Source organism: Protopterus annectens, chromosome 13.part0 (genome assembly GCF_019279795.1).
Source record: "Protopterus annectens isolate FY-2018-M chromosome 13.part0, PAN1.0, whole genome shotgun sequence".
In the NCBI taxonomy this organism is placed as follows: Eukaryota; Metazoa; Chordata; order Ceratodontiformes; family Protopteridae; genus Protopterus; species Protopterus annectens.
In genome coordinates, this window is record NC_056747.1 from 1,241,174,187 (window position 1) to 1,241,196,164 (window position 21,978).

The window sequence follows — 21,978 nt, forward strand, 5'->3', positions numbered from 1 at the left end:
CTTGTTTCTGTAAAAAAACTTTTTCATTGAAAATGAAAAAATTAGAATCAAGGACAATGTCAAGTAACTCTGTGACTAAACTGATTTCATTATGTGTGGCACCCAGATCTTTTAGTTTAAGACCCACCCATTCGGAAGCTTCCTGATGTGGTATTGATGTGTATAGGTCAACCACATCTATTGTGAGGAAATTAACTTCAGGGTTATACTCCATGCTGTCAATACTACTCAGGAAGGACCATGAATCTTTACAAATAGAGGGGATATTCTTTAAATATTTTAACAAGATGTAATCAATCAGCTTGGAACTGTTGTAAGTCATAGAAAATCTACCGTCTATTAAAGCCCTCATGGGTGGGTTCTCCAAGTTCTTATGTATTTTAGGAATGCCAAACATCATGGGCACTTTTGGGAAAACAATATCTAGGAAATTGTACAGTTCCAAGTCAATTCTACCTTCTAGGTACATATCCCTGAGGTAGCCCCTAATTCTCCTATGCACCCCATTCATTTCACTAATAGAAGAAGGGCAGTATGCTGGTGTATTCAAAACTGACAACATTTTTTCATTATACAAATTGTTGTTAAAAATTACCAGTCCACCCCCTTTATCGGGTTTGATCACCCTGACTGGTAAAAGTTTAAAATCAGACAGTGCTCTTCTCTGTTCCTTAGTGATATTGTGGTGTGCATAAGGTTTTGAAATTTTGTTTGAAAGAGCCATATCTCTGATATCGAGTTCACAAATGTTTTCAAAGGTCTTTAACCCAGGATGTAATGGGGGGTTAAAGGTACTTGGGACTTTCAGTTCAGCTCTGGGTAAGGTAATGGAGTTATTAAATAATACATCCAAGTTCAACTTTCTCGTGTAGCATTTTAAGTCCAGGATGGTCTTGGTCATATCACATCCAGAGCTGGGCACGAATGTGTTTCCTCTGGACATAATTTCGACAAGTTCAGGTGAAAGCATAGTGTCCGAAAAGTTATATATTTTGAAATCACCTTTTTGGTTAAGTTGAATATGCACATGTGGGCTCGCATTATCAGCCCACTCAAAATCGGTGTAGGCCGAAGTTAGTTGTTGCGAGTTCTGCTCCTCGTCTGGTATTGACGTTGTGGGAATTGTCCTAAAAAATCATTATTGTTAACAGAGTTTGAATTGAAGTTATTGTTCCTAGGCTTAGTATTGTTATTAGGATATCTTCTGTTTTGCTTGTCAATTCTATTGACATTAGGCCCATGTTGGTTAAAGTCCACAGGTTGGTTACCAGAAGTAACAGGTGCCACATCGGAGTCAAACCTGTCAAGGCTATCAACTCCTGAAAAAGGCGCAGGCTGTAATTTAGGAAATGCACATTTATGGTTATAGGCTTCCCTATCCCTGTTTAATTTTTTGACCTTATTCAGCTTCAGTTTAGACATAAGCCCCTCAATGCTTATAAAAGTCCGGTCGTATTCTACTTTGAAACGCAAAAAATTAATGTCCATTTTAATAGAATTGTCCAGTAGTTTGATCTCATCCGACAATAAATTAATATTAAAAGAATAATGCTTAATTAAAAGTTCCAGCAGTTGTGCCCCTTGTCTTGTGAAAAGTGTGACCAAATCTGTCAGAAATTCAGGCCCCTGGATCAAGCCCGAAGGCGTGAAAGAAGAACGAAGACCTTTAGGCACTATATTCTCGATTAAACATTGCTGGAAGTAAGACACTTCCAGCTGTAATTTCTTTAATTTAATCATTTTAGCATCCAGTAGTTTTAAATTATTTAGAATGGTATCATAGGAGTTGAACTCACCACTAGAAGCCGGTCGATCCAAGCCCGTCACCCCAGGGAACGAGAAAGCTTCAAGGTTGTTGATCCACTGGGAGATCGATGGAACGCCAATAAGCTCCTTGTTATTGCTGATAGCATTCTGTTGTTCACTAGTCCTCAGTTGTCTCTCCTCGCCTTCAAGATTTGACGATGCCAGTACTGCAGGTAATTCTCCCTGATTAGCGTTGGTATATGGGCCACTAAGACATTGCTGGCCAGCTGGTATACTGCTCCGTGAAGGATGAGTGCTGTTAGTGTTCTCATATGCTTCCATCCGAGTGCTCAGTACATCAATTTTTTGAGAAAGAATTAAAAGCAACCTGTTGGTCTCAGAGCTAGCATTCTGAATGATATCATCTGGTTGGACACCTTCCGACTGGAAGATTGTCGGTGTACAAGGGCTGCTCATACTCCCCGAGGCTGAAGACGAAGACAAACTAGAGAAAAAAAACAGCTGTAAAACCTCTGAAGAAAAAACGGAGAGCAGCAGAGCGTAGTACAGTCAGGAAATCGCTCAGTAAACAGGTGCTTGCAAAGAAACAGGACGTGGATGTTTAACGCAGGTTTATTGATTAAAATAATAGCGTTTTCGCTGAAAACAAACACAGCTTCTTCAGAAAAAGAATCCACAGTTTAGCGCCAAGGCTTCCATTTAAAAATGAAACTAAAACATGTCATAATGACATCACTGCTAGATCCACATTCTGAATTAAAGGCACACTGACAAATTATTAAACTAAAAAATACAATAAGTTCAAATGAGTAAAACATGCCTCAAAAAGCAATATACCTCAAAAAGCAATATAATCACAGCACCTACATACGAAGCAGTAAAAAGCCATTGTTATAGGAATAAATAGTGATTCGTGAGGGAATAAATGTCTAAGTAAAATAAAATAATTCTTCATTGATGTTGTTAATAACATACAGTGAATAACACTATTGAGATAAACAATAAGAAAGAAAGATAAATAAATAATTGACAGTAAAAAGGACCTACAATTATAATAATAGAAGTCTAACAACTGAAAACCTTATTTAATGTAACTTCTCATTTTAAGTAAAACTGAGATGTTGCAATTCTCGTTAAGGCCAGGGTAGTGGAAGGCATTAAGTCTAATCTGCCATTCCAGTTCATGTAATTCAAGTAGTAAAGAATGAACATCTCAGTCATTGCAACATCTCAGTTTTACTTAAAATGAGAAGTTACATTAAATAAGGTTTTCAGTTGTTAGACTCTATTCTTGAGAGTGTGGAGACTGGATTTTGATGCTCTGCTAGATTTGAGATGAGATCCTGACTGGGATCCAATGTCCGTGGAAATGTTGGGATCAGGGAAGGGAGGGTAAACATAAAGGAAACCTGGGGCCAATCGTGGACAAGAGCATCCCTCAGTGACTCCTCTTTGGGGGGATCAGAGCAAAAGAATTTGCTGCATTCAGTGTATGGGAAAAAGCAAAGAGATGGCAGCAAGGTTGGCCCCAATGGCTGAAAATCTGATTTGCTACTGCTTGACTGAGTGACCACTCATGAGGATTCAGAATAGACCTGCTGAAGCTGTCTGCTAGCATGGTGGTTTTCCTAGAATATGTGTGTTGCAATTAGAAAGTGGCTGGAAGAGATACCCATTCCCAAACCCTCATGGCCTCTCTGCATAAAGTAAAGACCAGGTTCCACCTTGTTTGCTTATATACCAAAACCACTGACATGCTGTTTGTATGAATTGCAATCATCCCTAGAGGGAGAATGTCCTGAAAAGGGTTGCAACATTAGAAGGACTGCTCTTCTCTAGGACATAGCTATGCAGATTGGTCTCATGCTGGGACTGCTGCCTTGGACCATTTTCCTGCTGCCACCCAAAGGGTCACATCCATGGTCAGTGTGGCCATTGGAGGGGAAGAAAAGCAGACTGCATCCACCACTGGAGATGTCTTCTACAAATCTGAGTTTGTCGGATAAGAGCAGATAGGGTGATATAAAATACACTGCGGAACAGGTGGGATCCATTGTAGAACTTGCATAAAATATCTTACTAAGGGAACTAGGATGATGGCCACTGACATAGGGCAAGGCTTTGAGAACTAGATGTGCAGAAGGAGATGTAAGAGGCAATAAGTCCTTGACTTGCTGTTTCAAAGAAGTTATCCAGTGCAGAGGAAGCAAAGCTACTTAGGTGGAAGTGTTCAGTTGAAATCCTATGAACTCTAGATTCTACACAGGAATTATAGGTTCATAGGTTCATAGGTGTGTACTAGGCTAATGGCCCTGGAGCCTTTACAAGCCTACCCATAGAAGTGCCCTAGCATTGTGCTGCCAGACATTAGTTCCCAGTGCCTCTATCAAGTAAAGCCACTGTAGTGATCCCCGGGGTAAACATTCTATTTCCCATCCACTCATCAAGATTTCTCTTGAAGTGGGCCAGTGAGGTGCTCTGCTTGATATGTATGGAAGTCTATTCCAGAGCATGGGCAATCTCTGGGTTGTAGACCTGTCCCTCAACATGTTCTGTTGATTGTTGTAATAAGGTTGAGGTCTCTGGAGAGTGTGTTGTGGAGGGATTGGGATTTCTTTAGATGTAGCATTTCTAATAGAGCTGGGTCAGACATGGCTTTGTAAGTCAAAGTGGAGATCACCTCTTAGTAGACAATATGAGTATTCTGGGCCTTAAACACTTGTCCTATATGGACAGATTATAAAAATTCCAACTGCTCTCTGTCTCATATCACCTACTTAGAGGCGGGCTCTGCTTGACACAAAGCCATGTCTGATCCAGCTCTATTAGGAATGCTACATCTAAAGAATTCCCAATCCTCCACACCATGCTCAGAGACCTCAACCTCATTACCACAATCAACAGAACATGCTGGAGGATAGGTTCATAACAGATACTGCTCATGCTATGGAATGAACTTTCATACATGCCAAACAGGCACCTCACTGGCCCTCTTCAGAAATCTTGATGAGTGAATGAAACAGAAAAATTCACCTGGGGATCACTCCAGTGGCTCTACTCAACAGACACACTGGGAACTAAGGTTGGGTGGCACAATGCCAGGGTAAGCTCTATAGGCTAGGTTGTAAAGGTTCCAGGGCCATTAGCCTACCTATGAACCTATGAAAAATGGGAGGACAGCTCTCCACAATGGATGAAGTTAGCCTGTGGGGTGCCATCCCAGATCTCCCATTTATACATCTTTGGCTCTTCTTTTCAGATACACAGATTGGTAACAACAGCCTCCATCTCACTAAGTCTCCTAATGGCTGCCTTCTGGGTAGCACTCTTTCTCTCTCCCCTTCTTAGACACAATAGTTCACCAGAAAGGGTTAGGCATAATCTGTACCTTGGGCTAAAATGATGATTTGGTCTTTAGTAATAAGAAATGTAGCATAGTAACGTTTGGAAAGTAGGCAGCCCCTGTCATCTAGTATATTGACAGAAAACAACACAGGATATTTATTTATTTATTTATTTATTTATTTATTGCATTTCTTTACCGGGAAAGTCCACTGGGCCTAAAGAGCCCATTTCGGTGGAGGCCTGGGGAGAAAAGCTCCGACAAGCACATATTTGCAGAAAAAAAAATTAACATTAATTGGTACAGAAGTAGAAACTGTGTTACACATAGTGGTTACAGTAATATATACAGAATATATACATAAGTCAGGAATTTAGTTTGTTTGATTACAGTAACATATACAGAATATATACATGAAAGCAGGAATTTAGTTGGCTGCCAGATGAATTCAGAGTGGTAAAAACAGAGATAAATTAATCAGCATTATTGTGCCAGTATCAACAAGTGATAAAAGAAAAAAAATAATAAATATAGAGAAAGTATCATCAGTCACTAGTAGTAAAAAATATAGGAATTTAGTTGTAATATAAGGAGAAGGAAGAGGTTAGGTTATAGAGCAGGTATATAGCCAGGATGAATTGAGATGATTTTTCAGTATTTGTTTGAAGGTGGTGGTGCTGCCTGTGTTTCTTATAGAAGGTGGAAGTGAGCTCCATAGTTTGGCGATGATGAAGGCATAGAGCAGTTGACCAGCCAGTAAGGTGGGCTTTTCTACTTTTAGAAAAAGATGATTTTCAGATCTTAGTTGCCTGCTGGGTTGGTATTTGGCAAGTAGAGTTGAGGGAGCAGGACAGTCTGTGGGTCTGTAGATTATTTTGTGTGCTGTAGTTAGCTGGGTGAATGAAATATGGTGGGGGAGTTCCAACCAGCCTAATTGCTTAAGTGAGTTACAATGGTGGGATGAGAATTTGGCCTTGGTGGCAAATTTGGCTATTCTTTTGTAACACATATCAAATTTGGATTTTGTAGAATTTTGGATATTAGTGAGGAGAGGGGCACCATAAAGGAGAGAGGGTAATGAAAATGTAGTTGAAAAGGTTTGTCGAGTAGAGAGACTAAGAAAGTGTTGGTCCCTGTAGAGCATACCGAGCTTTTGGTGAGTTTTTTATGTTATTGTTTATCTATAGGTCAAAGTTTAGGTTTTCATCTGTAATAATGCCTAGTAATTTAGTGTGTGGGACAACTTCTATAGTGGTTTTGTCTTGGGCTTGTATACTGAAGAGTTTTTTATCTAGGGGACTGGTTTTCTTAGGAGAAAAAATTACTAGTTTAGTTTTTTTTTTTTGGATTTAGGGCAAGGTGATTGTTAAGCATCCAAGATTCAGTAGAGGTGAAGGCATTCTGGGAGATCTGCTGGAGTTCAGAGCTGGAATTTGCAGTGCATATTATTGTAGAGTAATCAGCATACTGGATTACTGAGCATTGTGGGACAGTGGTGTGAAAGTTGTTAATAAAGATGCTAAATAAGGGAGGACCAAGTATGGAGCCTTGGGGTACCCCCGTGGAAGTATTGAGGAAGGGAGAGTAACACTTTTGCCATTTGGTGGGTTGCTGCCTATTGGAGAGATAGCTATTAAACCATTGTAGGGTAGGTGGGGAAATGTGGAGGGTAGATAGTTTAGAGAGGAGGTTAGTGTGGGAAATGGTATTGAAAGCTTTGGAGAGGTCGAGGAAAAGAGAAGCGATTATTTTACCAGAATCCTGTGCCCTGTTGCCCTGTATCAAGGAAGAGAAGAGGGCTGTAGTGGTGCTGTGTCCTGGTCTGACACCGTGCTGAGTGGGTGACAGAATCTGATTTTCATTCGGGTGGTTGAGGAGTTGGGCATGGATGCATTTTCCAGTATTTTAGAGAGGGGTGAAAGAATAGCTTGGTTGAAAGTTTGTGGTGTCTGTGTTGGGTGCCACCGTTGTGTAAGGGAGAATGAATGCTTTTTTCCAGATGTCTGGGACAAGGGACTCTTTAATTGATCTGTTAATGAGTATGCTGATGGGATAAGCTATAGAGTTTGCAGCTAGCTGCAGGAAGTATGGGAGTAGATTGTCAGGGGCTAAAGTACAGGGTTTAAGCTTAAGTAAAAGTTTTTTTATTGTGGCAATGTGTACAGGGGAGAATTTTAGGTTAGAGTTGTGTGTAGGATTGTTTTCTGGGATGGTTATTATTATATCATGGATATTCTGTTATTAATTGTCTAGCTATAGCTATAAATAGGAATGCCAAACTTTTTTTTTTTTAAATGTCAAACATTTTTTTAATTATCATATATGACATAGGCCATGTTACATTTATATACATGACAATAAAACCATAGCAACACAATCTCATTTGCAAACATTATACATTCCTTACCGTGCCAATACAACCGTAGCTGTAGACATTATGTATCACTTTTAATATACCCAGTCATTGTCAGTTAACCATTTCATAGCTCATTCAAATCCTGCCTTCTTTTAAATCTCACTCCTCCCTGTATGTATTGTTCCCACGTTTCCCATTTTTTCCTATGTAATTTGCTCTTACCCTTTTCTAAAGATCCCAGTTCCAGTTGTTGTATCTCTCTTACTATATTCACTATTTCTAATACAGTTGGTTTAGACTTTGAATTCTATTTTCCAGTTATTGATTTTTTTGGCAGCCATCATAATTAGACTTAGCAAGGCTGATAAGGATGTCAGCCTTAGCTAAAATATTACAACAGTGGTAAGGAACATCTTCATTGTGATACTCAGGGGAGTTATTAGCCACGTCACTGAGGTCATTGTTATACTGCAGACCTTACCCATTTTGCCAGTCACAGAGTACAATGATGCCTTCTATACAGTCTCTTGACCAAGCACCAGACACAGCTAGAATGGTTTCAAAGGTTCTTCACAGTTGGCTTTGGTAAAGTGAGTTAATACATTCACATCCATAGCATTGTCTGTGCTCTGACATGCACAGATGGATTTGGCAATCTGAGTTAATGTATTCACATCCACAGCACTGTCTGTGCTCTGACATGCACAGCCTCTATAACACAATTTATGCAGTTATTAATATACTGCTCCAGCAGTGTTATGGAGTATTTCAAAAGCTGGCCAGTTTGATCATTGATTAATAAATTCTGGCACTGTGTTTGCAGCATTAGGTAGCATGATTAAGTTACTTAAAATAAAAAACAGATCTTTAGAATGAGCAAGTAAAATAAAATGCTACTTTGCTTGTCCAGTTTAATGATTTTATTTGACATTAAGTTTTTTATTCCTTTCTTACCTCCACATAATTAGTGCAAGTGTTGGTGAGCAAGAATAAGCTAAAAAGACAGACTTGGAAAGCTATTCCTCTTCCTGGTATCACACCACTTGTAAGGAAGGTGGCGGTGGGATGACTTGTTTCCAGGACAAAAAAAGAGCCTTGGCTCTTCAGAGGTGTACTGATGGGCAGCTCAATACTGGCACAAAGGCAATCAGACGTAAAACATCCATTAGCCATAGTAGCAGGCATGACCAATTATCACTCATCTCTCTCGTGCCTTTGGAACAAACTGCTGTACCAGTTGCATTACACATTAAAATGGAAGGTAATGAATACATGGCTACACATACATTTGAATACATGGGTACACATACATTTTAAAGGACAACAATCATTAAGCTTCTTGAAAGCCATTACGCTGCAAGACATCTGTTAGTGAATGTATGAAATAGTCTCCCTAAACGTGTTAAACAGAGTAGGGCACCGCTTCACTTGGCACGTCTCGGACTCAGTCTGGGAGCACTGTTTGGATAAGTGGCTCTGAGAAAGTCATGCTTATCTTTTTTTTTCTTTCCTTTATGAATGTATTGTCTTTTCTCATCTAATAAAACATTATTTTTTATTTCTATACCAGTTACAGAATAAAAACACTGCTGTGTTCAATTTTGTTATATCAATTGTTATTAAGGCAATGTTATATATTAGTTATTCCGTGATCAGAATTTCAGTGTTATAAATGTAAGTATTGCAACTGGTTAACAGTTACTCAGTTTCCTACTCTACTTAAATATTTCAAGACAGGGCAATATAGATGTGAATCCATATTAAATGTATAATCCAAACAGTGTGCCAAATAAATATTTGATAATGTATTAATCTTTCTCTCTCTCATTTTTTGTAAGGTCTTTAATATGACGGCATATCTGGCCAGTGACCGACAAGACCTAATCAATGGCATAGCAGAATTTCTGGACGCCAGTATAGTCATCCCACCTACTGTTATACAGAATGAAGAGCTGATCAAATCCCTTGTGCCCTTTCAGGAAGAGCTTCTGAGGAAGCGATACAGGCTGCCCGAAAGCAGGTCTGCAGTCCTCGTTCATAAATTGCAAGGTATGTTTGCCACGGCTTCACGGTTGTTCTAATGCTCAAAGATAATGGTGGCAATTATTCAAACACCACATAAGGATGGTGATAGAAGGTGAGATGTACTTACTGGCAGCACAGAATGAAAAGTGTTCTTGTCATGAAAATTTAAGTTATTGGTTATGGCTATGGCCTCCATAAAGATTTTGAAAGTAGTGTGGCCTAACATATAGATAAGGGTGAAGTTTTTTTAATGCAGTGCCAGTAAACGCATTGTTCATTCCTTCCAAAAGGATTACTGCTTGTTTAGAAGAGTACTTTTATTTCAAACTGGATTGGCCTCCTTAGTAGTACACTAGTAGAGAGAAATCTACAGGAAACAAGACAAATGGCTACCAAAGAGGCTTTGTTTGTTTCTTTTTAAATAAATAGTTATCACATTCTCAATAGTTAAAAACAGCAAACAGGACAATTTTTATTGGACAATAACACATTTTTTACAATAGCGACATATATTTAAATAATCACAGACAAAAATAAAACAAGTCACTCAAAATGAGAATATCTCGCATTAGGAATGTTTAAACATATGAACATTCTTCAAATTGTCTGCAGATATCTGGCATTTGTATCTCTTTTTTTTTTTCACATAAAGTATCATGGCTGAAAATGGATTTGTGACCTGATCATTTACATAGTTGACGAGGAAAATAACTAGCTAAATAAATAAACTTATGCACAAGCATTAAAATATCTAAAATACTGCGTTTATTAAATTCAGATTCAGACTGCGCAGTATGTAGACCGAATAGTGTTATTGTTTCTTCTAGCTTTTATCTTAACTGCCCTGCATGCAATACATGAAATGCATATAATTATTAGCTTTGCAGATCCTATAGATACATTGGAGAGTAGAGCAAAAACTTATAAAATATGAAGACTGGAAGGAACAGGAATGGCTAACAGAGCAAAAGGAGGGGAAGACAAAACCATCCCAATAATAGGATATTTGAGCAAGGCCTACCTATGCAATATGGCACAAGTAAATACTTTATACATTTGTAGATTTTAGTCATTGCAAGACAGAAATCTCGCATCCCTAAAAAGTATCAACTTTGCAATTGATCATATTATGTTTCAAAGTGAGGGGCAGTTCTTTGTGCACGGGTGAGGTAAACTGTGTTAAAATGTTAGTCTGAATGCTACTGCAAACTGCTTTTCTCACCTGGAATAACATTTCAAACAGTTTTCCGCAGCTCATGTGTCTCAAATACAAATACAGCTGTACAGCTGATTTCAGTTTCAATGTCAAGTTTTCCATTGCTCAGTCTTCTGTCTGAAATACAGGAAATGTTATGCAATTGCTCAGTGTAAAATACTTTGTAAATACTCAGTGGAGACAGAGCCGCAATAAATGTGTGCCTTACTTCTTCAGTCCTTGCAGTGGACCCTCCTGCCTCTCTATGTGTGGAGATATGTACGTACCTTTAATTTATATACACTACATTTCAGACCCCTTTACTTTTTAACCTAGAATAAATAAACAGAAATGAATATTAGCAGCATTACCCTTACTTATAAGTGTGTTGTTTGTTATACAATTTCCAGATAATAAAGCTTATTACCTTTGGTTACCATTATAGGCTTTAAATCAATGTCCTTAAATACCAGGTGTGATCACGCTAAAATATAATTTGTTTCCCCAACATAATAAAATACAGTATAGATGTCCTGCATTGGAGTGATTCTTATCATTCTTAGCAATAATTTTGATTGTCTTTGCATTAGCAATTGTAAACTTCTTTTGTTTAAGCAAGCATTCCCCCATTCAATGGACTCACACATCAAGATCTCTGTCATTCTCCTGAATTCGTTACAATAACATGATCTCTTCTGTGATGTGAGAAGGCCCTTTGGTGGTGTCTTCTGCTTGGATGTTCCTGCAGCAGCATTTTGAATGCTCAGTTGTTAAGAAACAAATAAGATATTCTATCCCTCTCTGGTCAAAGATCTGGTCTATTACCTTAGATCTCTTGTGATTGCAGAACCAGTCAGTCATTTTTCTCTGGAAATGTGTCGCATATCCTTTTTCAGTTAATGGTCAGGTCTTGGTTTAAGGCTTCAAGAATTTCATCTGTTTATTTAATTGTTAACTGGGTAAGCCCTGTAGACACAAGTGCACTTTCAGTGCTAACCCAAGAGCACTGTCTGGCTAAGTGACTTGCTCAGAGACACACAATATGCAAATGGAAGCTGATGAAATCAAACCCTGGAGTACATGAAGCAGTTTTTAACTTTAATCCTGTGCTGACATATATTAATCCACTGTCTTAGTAGTTAGCATCCTCACTAATATTTGGGTGTCAACAGGCCTGTTTCAAGATATTGTAATGTAGCATTGTCCTTTCATCAATTGGAGCAGGACTACCTAATTTTTTTATACTTCTTAAATGGCTTACTTGTATTCTCTGTATACCAAGTCCCATAGTAAAAGCATATATCTGAGGGCTAATCCTTGAAACAGCCTGGCTTAACTCACATTTGCTAGTTCAGTAGTCTCTGCTCAATACCTGCTGTTTTTTTATAACATTTCTCAAAAGTCTTCCATTTATATGTCAACATTATATTTTGTGCATTTGTCTGCATTATCTGGTTTACATAACTATAATGTAGACAGTAAGAGCTCTGTTAGTGTAAAATGATGTACTGCAGTAAGTTTAAAGAAAATTATCACTATTGTATTGCAGAGACTCATCAGTGGAGCCCATTGCAGTAAGCCTACACATTTTTTAATATATTTTTCCCCTGTGTCTGTCAAAGATAATCTGCCAATTTATCCTGGATACATTCATTGAGAGCAAGATGGAGAGGTTGTCATCTAGGCAGCCATGAAGTGAGTTAATTCCCTCATTCTACACCGCTGGTGAAGAGAAGGACATTTCTAATTTTGTCTGTAATCCCATCCCACATGGATGTGACATGCACACTGCTGAGGGTGCACAGTACTGGGCAGTGATGTATACATGCTTGCACTCATTTGCTGCAGTGCGTTTCACTGCTTAGTGCCTTCCTTCATGTCACGAGCTATACTGTTGCTGTACTTGACCTATGATACTACTAGAGGCCAGATTAATTATCAGCTCAATCTACTTCTCTCTCCAAGGTAGGAGGTAGGCAAGCTGTTGATATCTACTTATTCCCATCTCCCAACATTGGTTTCTCAAGCACCCAGAACGTGACTCGGTCTCAGTTCACCTGAGCCATAGTTAGGGTTTAATCCTTTATGCCAAGCAGCTTACTTTCAATGAGTTCACTTTTGACTGGCTAGTGAAATGCAGACTTAAAATGATTGATGACACTTTGCCTCAGAAATATTTTGAATTATTTGGATACAATTTGTGAATATCTTTAAAAATTAGGGACAAAAATCATTTTGGCTCCTCTCATAAGACTGAATCCACCTCTAAAAAGAAGCCTGTTAGTAGTTACTAGTGGTGTCCCACATGGCCCAATACTGAGAATGCTCTTGTTTGAAATATACTTCTCTGAAGTAAAGACAAATGTACTGAGACTTTATCTGATGAAATCCTCTGATTGCTGAAAGCTGGGTGCAATGAATGAGTCCCCCAAAGATATAGATATACTCCAGGAGGGTCTGACAGACAAATAACTGGTGCCAGACCCATGGCCTAAAACTCAGTGGAAAAACATTTATAGTTATACCCTTTAGGAAGATGGCCATCAATGGAAATTACAGCACTGATAACACTCCCATAAGAGTAGACACAGAGGTAAGAGACTTGGAAACTCAGGATGACAGTAACTTGAACTTTGATCATCATGTGCCCATGATGGTGAGAAAATAATTTTATTTGGTACAACTTATAAGTAAGGGCATGGCATCCAAATCTAAGGAAATCATAGTCCAGCTACACTCAGCCCCATTGGATAAATAATCAATATATCAATAATAATCATTTTTGGCATTTACTTCTCAGAAGTTGAGGCCAATGTCAGTGGTCTCTGGCTGACTAAATTTGCAGATGACTGGAAGTTAGGAGCTGTCATTGAGTCTCACACTGACACAAATGTTCTCCAGGAGGGGTTGACACAGTCAAACAACTGGTGTCAGAACCATGGACTAAAACTAAATGCCAAGAAATGCATAATCGTATCCTTTGGGAAGTCATTCATCCCTGGTAACTATCATATTGACAACACACCCTTTACAGTTGACCCAGTAGTCAGGGACCTAGGGACACAAATAGTAATCTAGTCTTTGACCATCATGTGGTGAGGAAATCATTCTATGTTGCGCAACTTATAAACAAACGTCTGGCATCTAAGTCCAAGAAAGTTATTGTTCCACTGTACTCAGCAGTAATCAGACCTATCATTGAGTACGGTGCCCCCTTTGGTATGTACCTAACCAGGCATATCCAACAATTGGAACATCCACAGAGGTTCCTCACTAAAAAATACAGGGTGTAAGCAAAATGTCCTGTGCAGACCGCCTCAAGGCCCTATCCCTGTATTCTGTTGCCTACAGACTTTTGAGGTGAGATCTATGCCTGGCATACAGGGTATTGTCAGACTCCACTCTGATGGACCTTCTGCATATCTACAAAACAAACAGCACCAGAATTACCCATTCTAAAGACTTAAACCTCATCTGTGATATAAATAGGACCTGTTGAACAGATAGGTAAGTATCCCAGAGACTACCGCGTCTATGGAGCAGGCTCCCCATCGATGTGAAGCAGAGCTCCTCCCTAACCCAATTCAAGTGCAACTTTGACAATTGGACAGGAAATCAGAAATTAATCCCTGGTTTGGCACCTCCGTCTCTAATGGACACAGGTACCCTGTAAATGGTTCATCTCCCAAGCCCATACTTACACTTATAGGTTCATAGGTATGTACTAGGCTAATGGCCCTGGAACCTTTACAAGCCTAGCCCATAGAAGTGCCATGGCATCGTGCCACCCAACGTTAGTTCCCAGTGCCTCTATCAAGTAGAACCACTGCAGTGATCCCCAGGGTGAACTTTCTATTTCCCATCCACTCATCAAGATTTATCTTGAAGAGGCCAGTGAGGTGCTCTGCTACACATGCATGGGAAGTCTATTCCATAGCATGGGCAGTTTCTGGGTTATGAACCTGTCCCTCCAGCATGTTCTGTTGATTGTGGTAATGAGGTTGAGGTCTCTGGAGCATGTGGTGTGGAGGGATTTGGATTTCTTTAGGTGTAGCATTTCTAACAGAGCTGGGTGACACATGGGTTTCTAAGTCAAGCAGAGATCGCATCTTAGTAGATGATATGAGACACAAAATAGCTGGGTTTTTTGAGTCTGTCCATGTAGGACATGTGTTTAAGGCTTTGGATCCTCTTCGTGAGGTACTTTTTGGCCTTTCCAGCTTAATCAAGGGTATCAGAACTTGTCAGAGATTTGGGATACATGGCTTCCAAAAAGGCCCTTGTGGTCATTAGCCTAGTAGACATCTATGAACCTATGAACCTATGAGTTGTGGGAGTGAGGGAGCAAGCCCCTACATGAGAAATGCAGACATCGTGCTTCCTTGCAAAGTTGCTTACATTGGAATTATTTGCAAAAGCTAACTACTTTGATTTTATACCTGTGATGTTTTGAATTCTGACAATATAACCTATATGTTGCTTCATTGGCTACTATGAATATGTGCATCTATGTAAATCTATCTGTGTAACAGAACAGGGTAGTGCATCTGTGAATGTAGAATTTATATTTAGGGGTTGTAGGGGAACAGAACACAAGGGGGATTCAGAGAACATGACTCCCTGAAAAAAGCACTGTTTATTCATGTTCATTTGGTGTATTGTGCTTCACATTTTGTATTTGTCTTCTATTTCAGCATTATTTCTGGCTTTTTTCAGTTTCAATCTTTTGCAGCTTTCAGGATTTTGGGTTTGGTCTTAGATCTGCAGTTATTTAGGATGCAGTCAAATGATAGGGAGCTCAGAAGGGCTGGATGGGAACCTGTGAAACTCTGACTGACTCTTACTCTGCAATTACTTGCACATACTAATATCTGTCAGTTTATTCAACAATAGCGGCATCCTTTCTCAACTCTCTGTTCTACAATCAGCAGTTGCTTAGTTGTGGGTTCTGAGCTGGGAAGGGGGATGCGGCACAGTATGCAGAGACACCACGATGCTTTCTCTGTCAACATGTCACAACCCTGTTATTATAATTGCTCAGCCTATTAAGTTACACCTCACACTTTTTTGTCTGGCCTGAGATTTAGACATACATGTTTCAGTGTGCTAGTCAGAACATGAGTGCAACAAATTGGAGTACATTATTTATTTTATTTATTTAATTTGATGACCGTAGAAGTCCACTCGGTTAAGAAGAGCCCATTTTCAGTGGAGGCCTGGGGAGAAAAGCTCCACAATAATTGCAAGTTACATTTCACATGTTACAAAAGGACATAGTTCATACAGCTGATTAAACATTTACAGATAAGCTCCATGATATTTGCAATTAGCTTGTCACAGTGTTACAAAATGAAAGACATAGTTCAATACAGATATTTCAACATTTACATAAAGTGAATATTATTATAAACTCAATTGTAGGTTTAACATTTCAAAATGTATAGCTACTAGCCATTAGTAGGTTAGGAGAATATTATGCATGGAGAGGGAAATAGTATATTTGTGATTGCAGAGTATAGTACAATAGATAATGGAGAGAAAATTAGTTTTTGGTAGGGGCAGGATTGTTTTGGGTGTGATGAAGTAATATTAGAGGTAGTTGGATGAGTCAGTGCAAGGTGGATTGAGGGGAGAGAGAGGGGTTTATGCTGGAGCGTGGCAAGGGCAGTCCCATTTGGAAGAAAGATGAGAGAGCAGCTGAGATTTGAAATCTGTATGGTCAGCTAGGTTGTGTAGCCGTATGGGGAGAGAGTTCTACTGTTTAGCTAAGGAGCGGGACAGCAGTAGATGGTCAGAAGGTCATGCAGGTTTATGGACCTGAAGGAGATTTTGTTTTTTGGATCTGAGTGAGCGGTTGGGAATGTAAGGTTTTAAGGAAGTAGCGAGAGCTGGACAGTTGGCAGGTTTAAAGTTGAGCTTGTGGGCAATGGTGAGTTGTAGGTAACAGAGGTAGCTGGGTAGTTCAAGCCAGTTGAGAGTGAGGAAGGAGTGGCAGTGGTGGGATGAATTTTTTGAATTGGTTGCAAATTTGGAGATCTTGTGGTGGCAGAATTCAAGTTTGGACCAAAGGCCAAGATGGGGATTGGTGAAAAGAGGGGCACCATACATAAGGGAGGGGAGTAGGAAGGTGGATGCGAGGGTTTGACGGGCAGAGGGGCTTAGGAAGTTGTTGTGCCTGTAGAGGAGACCTAACTTTTGGTGGGTTTTCTTGATTGTAGAGCGGATGTGGGTGTCAGAGTTTAGTTCTTCATCAATAATAATGCCAAGAAGCTTGGTGTTGGGAGCGATTTCAAGGAGGTTGTTGTTTTGGCTCTGTATAGTGAATGTGGATTTCTCAATGGAGTTTTTAGTAGGGGGAAAAAAACGTTACTTTGGTTTTATTTGCATTTAGTGCCAGATGGTTAGACTGCAACCAGGTTTCTGTTTTGGAGAAGGCTAGCTGGGTTTTTGCTAGGAGCTTGGAAGGGGAGAAGGCTGAGCAGATGATTGTTGAGTTATCTGCATATTGGATGATAGATGAGTCTGGGATGGATTGATGAAAGCTGTTAATGAATAGGTTGAAGAGAAGAGGGCCAAGAACAGATCCTTGTGGGACACCTGTGGGTGTGGGAAGGAAGGGGAAGGTTGAAGTTTTCCATTGGACAGCTTGTTGGTGGTTGGGCAAGTAGCTGGAAAACCAGGCAATGGTGGTGGGAGAAAGGTGTAGGGTGGAGAGTTGGGATATAAGTAGGGTGTGTGAGATGGTGTCAAAGGCCTTTGACAGAGCTAAGAATAGTGTGGATACGAACTTGCCTGAGTTGCATTCGAGGTTTATGGTTTCAAGAAAGGAAAGAAGGGCAGTCATGGTGCTGTGGCCAGGGTGGAAGCCATGTTGGGTAGGGGAGAGGAGATTGTTTAGTGTTAGGTGTGCCATGAGTTGTGCTTGTATTGTTTTCTCTAGTATTTTAGAAAGAGGGAAAAGGATGGAAATAGGCCTGAAGTTGGTGGTATCAGTATTTTTGTCACCTTTTTGGAGGGGGATGATGTAAGCATGGCACCAGATAGAAGGGACATATGATTTTTGTATGGCTTTATTTATAAGAATAGAGATGGGATAGGCAATGCTGTCTGCAGATTGTTTGAGGAAGGTGGGTGGAAGGTTGTCGGGTGCATTGCGATAGGGTTTGAGTTTGCTTGTGGGGATTGGCTTGAGGCTGACGGATGTGGAGGAAGGTTGATGATTGGGGTGGTGGTTGGGGCAGGAGGTGGTGGTGGTGGATGAGGGGGATGGGAAGGAGGCTGATAGTTTAGCTATGCAGTCTATAAAGAATGAGTTGAACTAGCTGGCTTCTTCAAGGTTGGAGAGGTTGGGGTCTGGGCAGGGGGTTTCTTTGTTGCCAGGATGCAGCATGGATGAGATGGAGTCCCAGAATTTTTTGGATTTGTTGAGTGCAAGGACTGGAGTTTGGGGTGGTGGGCTTTGCGGTCATTAATTATTAGTTTTTTTGCGAAGTTTCATAGTTGCTTACTCTAGGAGGGTGCTAAGGTTTTTATGTTTTTGATATTGTTTCCATTTTTTGTCCCTTTGGTGTAAGGTTAGTTTAGTATCTTTTGATAACCATGGGCAGGGATTGGTTTTGATGCGTTTGATTCATGTGAGGGCTTGCTGATTGAGAAGGGTTAGGAATGAATGGTTAAAGTAGGAAACATCATCATCTAGAGGAAGAGTTTTTAGAGGGGACCAGTCAGTATGCTTTAAGCATTCGGAGAAAGTTAGAGAGTTGAAAGAGGAGAGGTTGCGGGTTTGGATATAGTCGTGTTGTTTATGCAGTGGAGATGGGAGATGGTTGGTGAAGGCTGGTAGGTGATCGCTGAGAGAATCAGGTAATGTTCCAGCTTTGGTGATAAAGTTTGGGTGAGTTGTTAGGATCCAGTCAATGATGGTATCAGAGGTCTGGTTGGAAATTGTATTAGTTGGGAGAGGTTGTATAGGTTGATTGTGTGGGATGGGGCTTCAGAGTTAATAGTATTTCAGTTGATGTTGGTATCACCGAGTATATAGGTTTCATTTTTATATTGGAGGAGAACCAGGAAAGGATGTTTTCAAGAGATTTGATATTATCACCAGGGGGAATATAGAGGGCAGTGACACATATGGACTTGTGGTTGTTTATTTTTAGTAAACCTATTATAATTTCAGCATTGGCAAAGGTTGGTATTTTATTGGAGTAGGGAGTTATAGTATGGGAGGTGGGGTAGATTATTGCTATTCCACCTCCTTTTTTGTGGGCTCTGTCATTGTGAATGATTTGGAAACCTGGTGGTAGGATTTTGCTATCTTTTATATAGGTTTTCAGACAGGTTTCAGAAACGGCAGTAATGTCGAAGTGGTTATGGGAGAGCCAGGCATGGAGGTTAGGGATTTTGTTTTTTAGGCTTTGTGCATTAAGTGTTGTAAGGTGAATGGACTTTGAGTTTGTGGGTTGAGTGGAGGGTTTAGTGAGATTGATGTTAGGGATAGGTCTGGGGTTGGGGTGGATGTCACCAACTAGTGAGAGAGAGATGTGGTGGAGTAGAAGAGTAACGCAATGTGTTGGACAAAGGTAGCTTGGGTTGTGTGAGGGTAGTTATTTTCTGGTACCACATTTAAGAGGGGAGTACAGGGGGTTGGGTTGGGAGCAGTTTTGGTTTGAAAAAATAGATTGGGTTAGAGGTAAAGAGTTCATTAGAGATGGATGAGTAGGATGAGAAGTGAGGTCAGTGGTAAGATGTAGTGAAGTGTGTGTGAGAGTTATGACAAGGGTTGGGAAAAAGTGTGAGATAGGTAAGAAAACAGAGAGAGATTAGTAGGGCAAATGGGGTTATAGGTAGAGATGTTATGTAGAGCATTGTAGAGGGGTGGATGTTTGGGGTGATGTAGATCTACAGGTGGGTGGGGTTTGGCTTAGGTGTATTGTAATTGTAGAGTTGTTGGGTAGGGAAGAGTTAGGGGATGTATAAAAGTACAGGTAGTGGGGGTGGGTGAGATTTGGGGGCAGGGTAGGGGAGCGGGGTGAGCCCAAAGGGTGAACAGAGCGGGTTACACCTTCTGGGAGGAGCAGCAGTCACCAAACAGAAAACAATCAGTGAGAAGGTTAGCAACTACAGAAATAGGGCAGCCTATCATTTTAGTTTGAATGTTACCTTTCTGTTTGTTTTTATTATTTATGTACCAATGGGGAACTGCAGTTCACTGAGAAGTAGGAAAATAATGTACTTATGCCAGGGGTTTTAGAAAGGGACATGCAGTAAATTATGACTCAATAGAGTACTAATTAAAAAAGAATGGAATATGGTATAAGTGAGTACACTACTGGGGATTCCAAGGGCAGAAAGACTAAGTCAAAAGATGGTGCCTTTCTATATCAGGTTTTTGATTCAATATGCAAGCACAATCATAAGTATAAATGGTACTTACAGTTGTGCACACTACTGAGGGATGCCCATGGGGCAGACAGAAACAGAGTGTAGTCAGGCAGATGTTTTTAGTATTTAAAGATGGTGCCACAGCTCAGGGAGGAATAAGTAAACTCTCAAGAGGAAGAGGGATGGAATAGACAGGATTGACAGGGCTTTCATAGATTCATAGATTAGTACTAGGCTAACTGCCCTTGTGAGCCATTTTAAGCCTAGCCAATTATCCCCTGTGAGATTCAAACCCTGTAGCTTGTGTTTGCAAGGCAAACACCTTAACCATTAGGCCACCCTCCCAACCCTTTTTTAAGATGAACCTCTGTTGTGGTAAACCCTGGGACAGTTCCATTTCAAGCCTAGCCAATTACCCCATGTGAGAATCAAACCCTGCACCTTGTGTCTGTAAGGTAAACACCTTAACCATTATGCCAAGAAGCTTACAATAAGATTATGTTAGGAGACCGAGAAAATAGGGGGGGGGGGGCTAAAAGCCAGGGTTTGGAGAAGCGGTGAGAAAACAGGTTTTACAGGGCTTTGAAACTTACACTAAAATTATGTTAGAAGAACAAGAAAAGGGTGGGGGGTTATGGACCAGGACTTGGAGAAAGCTGTGAGAAGAGCAAAACAATCAACCAGCTAGCCCAGGTCAGCACCTAAAGGTGTCTGTTTATCTGTGTGAATTCAAAAGCAGATTTAGTAGAGCATCAGGGAAGTAGAATATAAAATAAATGTAAAGCTTTGGGAAACTGTATAAATTTGTTACAATAAATGGGAGAATAAAATCTAAGAATATAAAAGAAATGTGATATACAAGATACAAATATAAGAATATAAAATAAATGCAAAGCTTTGGAAAAATGTATATATTTGTTACAGTAAATGGTAGGAAAAAGGGGGGTCCAGTAGTGTGCACAGCAGAAGTATCAGTAGGAGTATCACAGAGAGATTATAATAGACCTACACTGCTCACAGTCTGTTGATAAAAGCAGAACTTGCAGTGGCTTTTACTGGTTTGTACAGGGTACAAGCTTTGTACATTTGTACATTAAGAAGCAACGATTATGTAAAATTAAGAACCATCTGAAGAAGTTTTGGTGCATCTGATGAACATCTTTAAGAGTGAGTGTGGCATGAAACAGGCACTAACAAAGAGACGTTCATGCACTTAGTTTAGATTTTTATTTTCATTTTTTTAGTAATTTTTTTGGCAGCCAAAGGAATTAAACTTAACAAGGACTTAATATGTCTAAGCAAGTCGGATCCTGAGTCCCAGCTCAATAGAATCATTTCCTTAGTTACAGTTATTTCCTCTCTCAATATTTTTGACAGAGTACTCTGTAGGGAATTTTTTAAATCTGCCATTTTATTACACCCCATAATATAAGTTCCTGGTTGCTCTTTCTTCCCCATCACACCTCTAGCATTTGATTTCTACCTAAAGAAAAAAATCTTTGAAGTCTGGTTGGGGTATAAAATACCTACGAAAATACTTCCAAACAAAAATCCTAAACCTTCTGGACTTTGTTGCACTCCTGGGAGCCATACATATGTCTTCCCATTGTTCCCTTGTAAAGTGCTTTTCAAGTCTCACGTCCCAGTATTTTCTATCCTCCTTGATTGATTCTTCATTGTGCATTCATATGCCCCACTTATTATCCCTTTTTAACAGTAGCTTTCTTTCTAGAGTCAACCACAAACTCTACCAGAGCAGGTCTTTCCCTTAGGATTCCTCTATTCCTTTCTTTTTGCATATACTCTATTATTAATCCCTGGTAGGGAAGGCAGTTTCCAACCTTCAGTCCAAACATCTTCTTGGGCTCATCCCGTTATATTACTTTTCCCTCTCTAGTTATTTGTTCC

General features: G+C 39.9%; 1 protein-coding gene across 3 annotated transcripts in view; it reads left to right on the forward strand.

The window, feature by feature from the left end:
• The window catches only part of SLC4A1 (solute carrier family 4 member 1 (Diego blood group)), a 512,400-nt gene that overhangs the window by 295,800 nt on the left and 194,622 nt on the right, over nt 1-21,978 (forward strand). For all 3 annotated transcript variants that reach the window (XM_044055258.1, XM_044055259.1, XM_044055260.1), the window contains one exon: nt 9,305-9,515. In XM_044055258.1, coding sequence (XP_043911193.1) covers nt 9,305-9,515 — 211 coding nt within the window. The remainder of the gene's footprint in view (nt 1-9,304; nt 9,516-21,978) is intronic.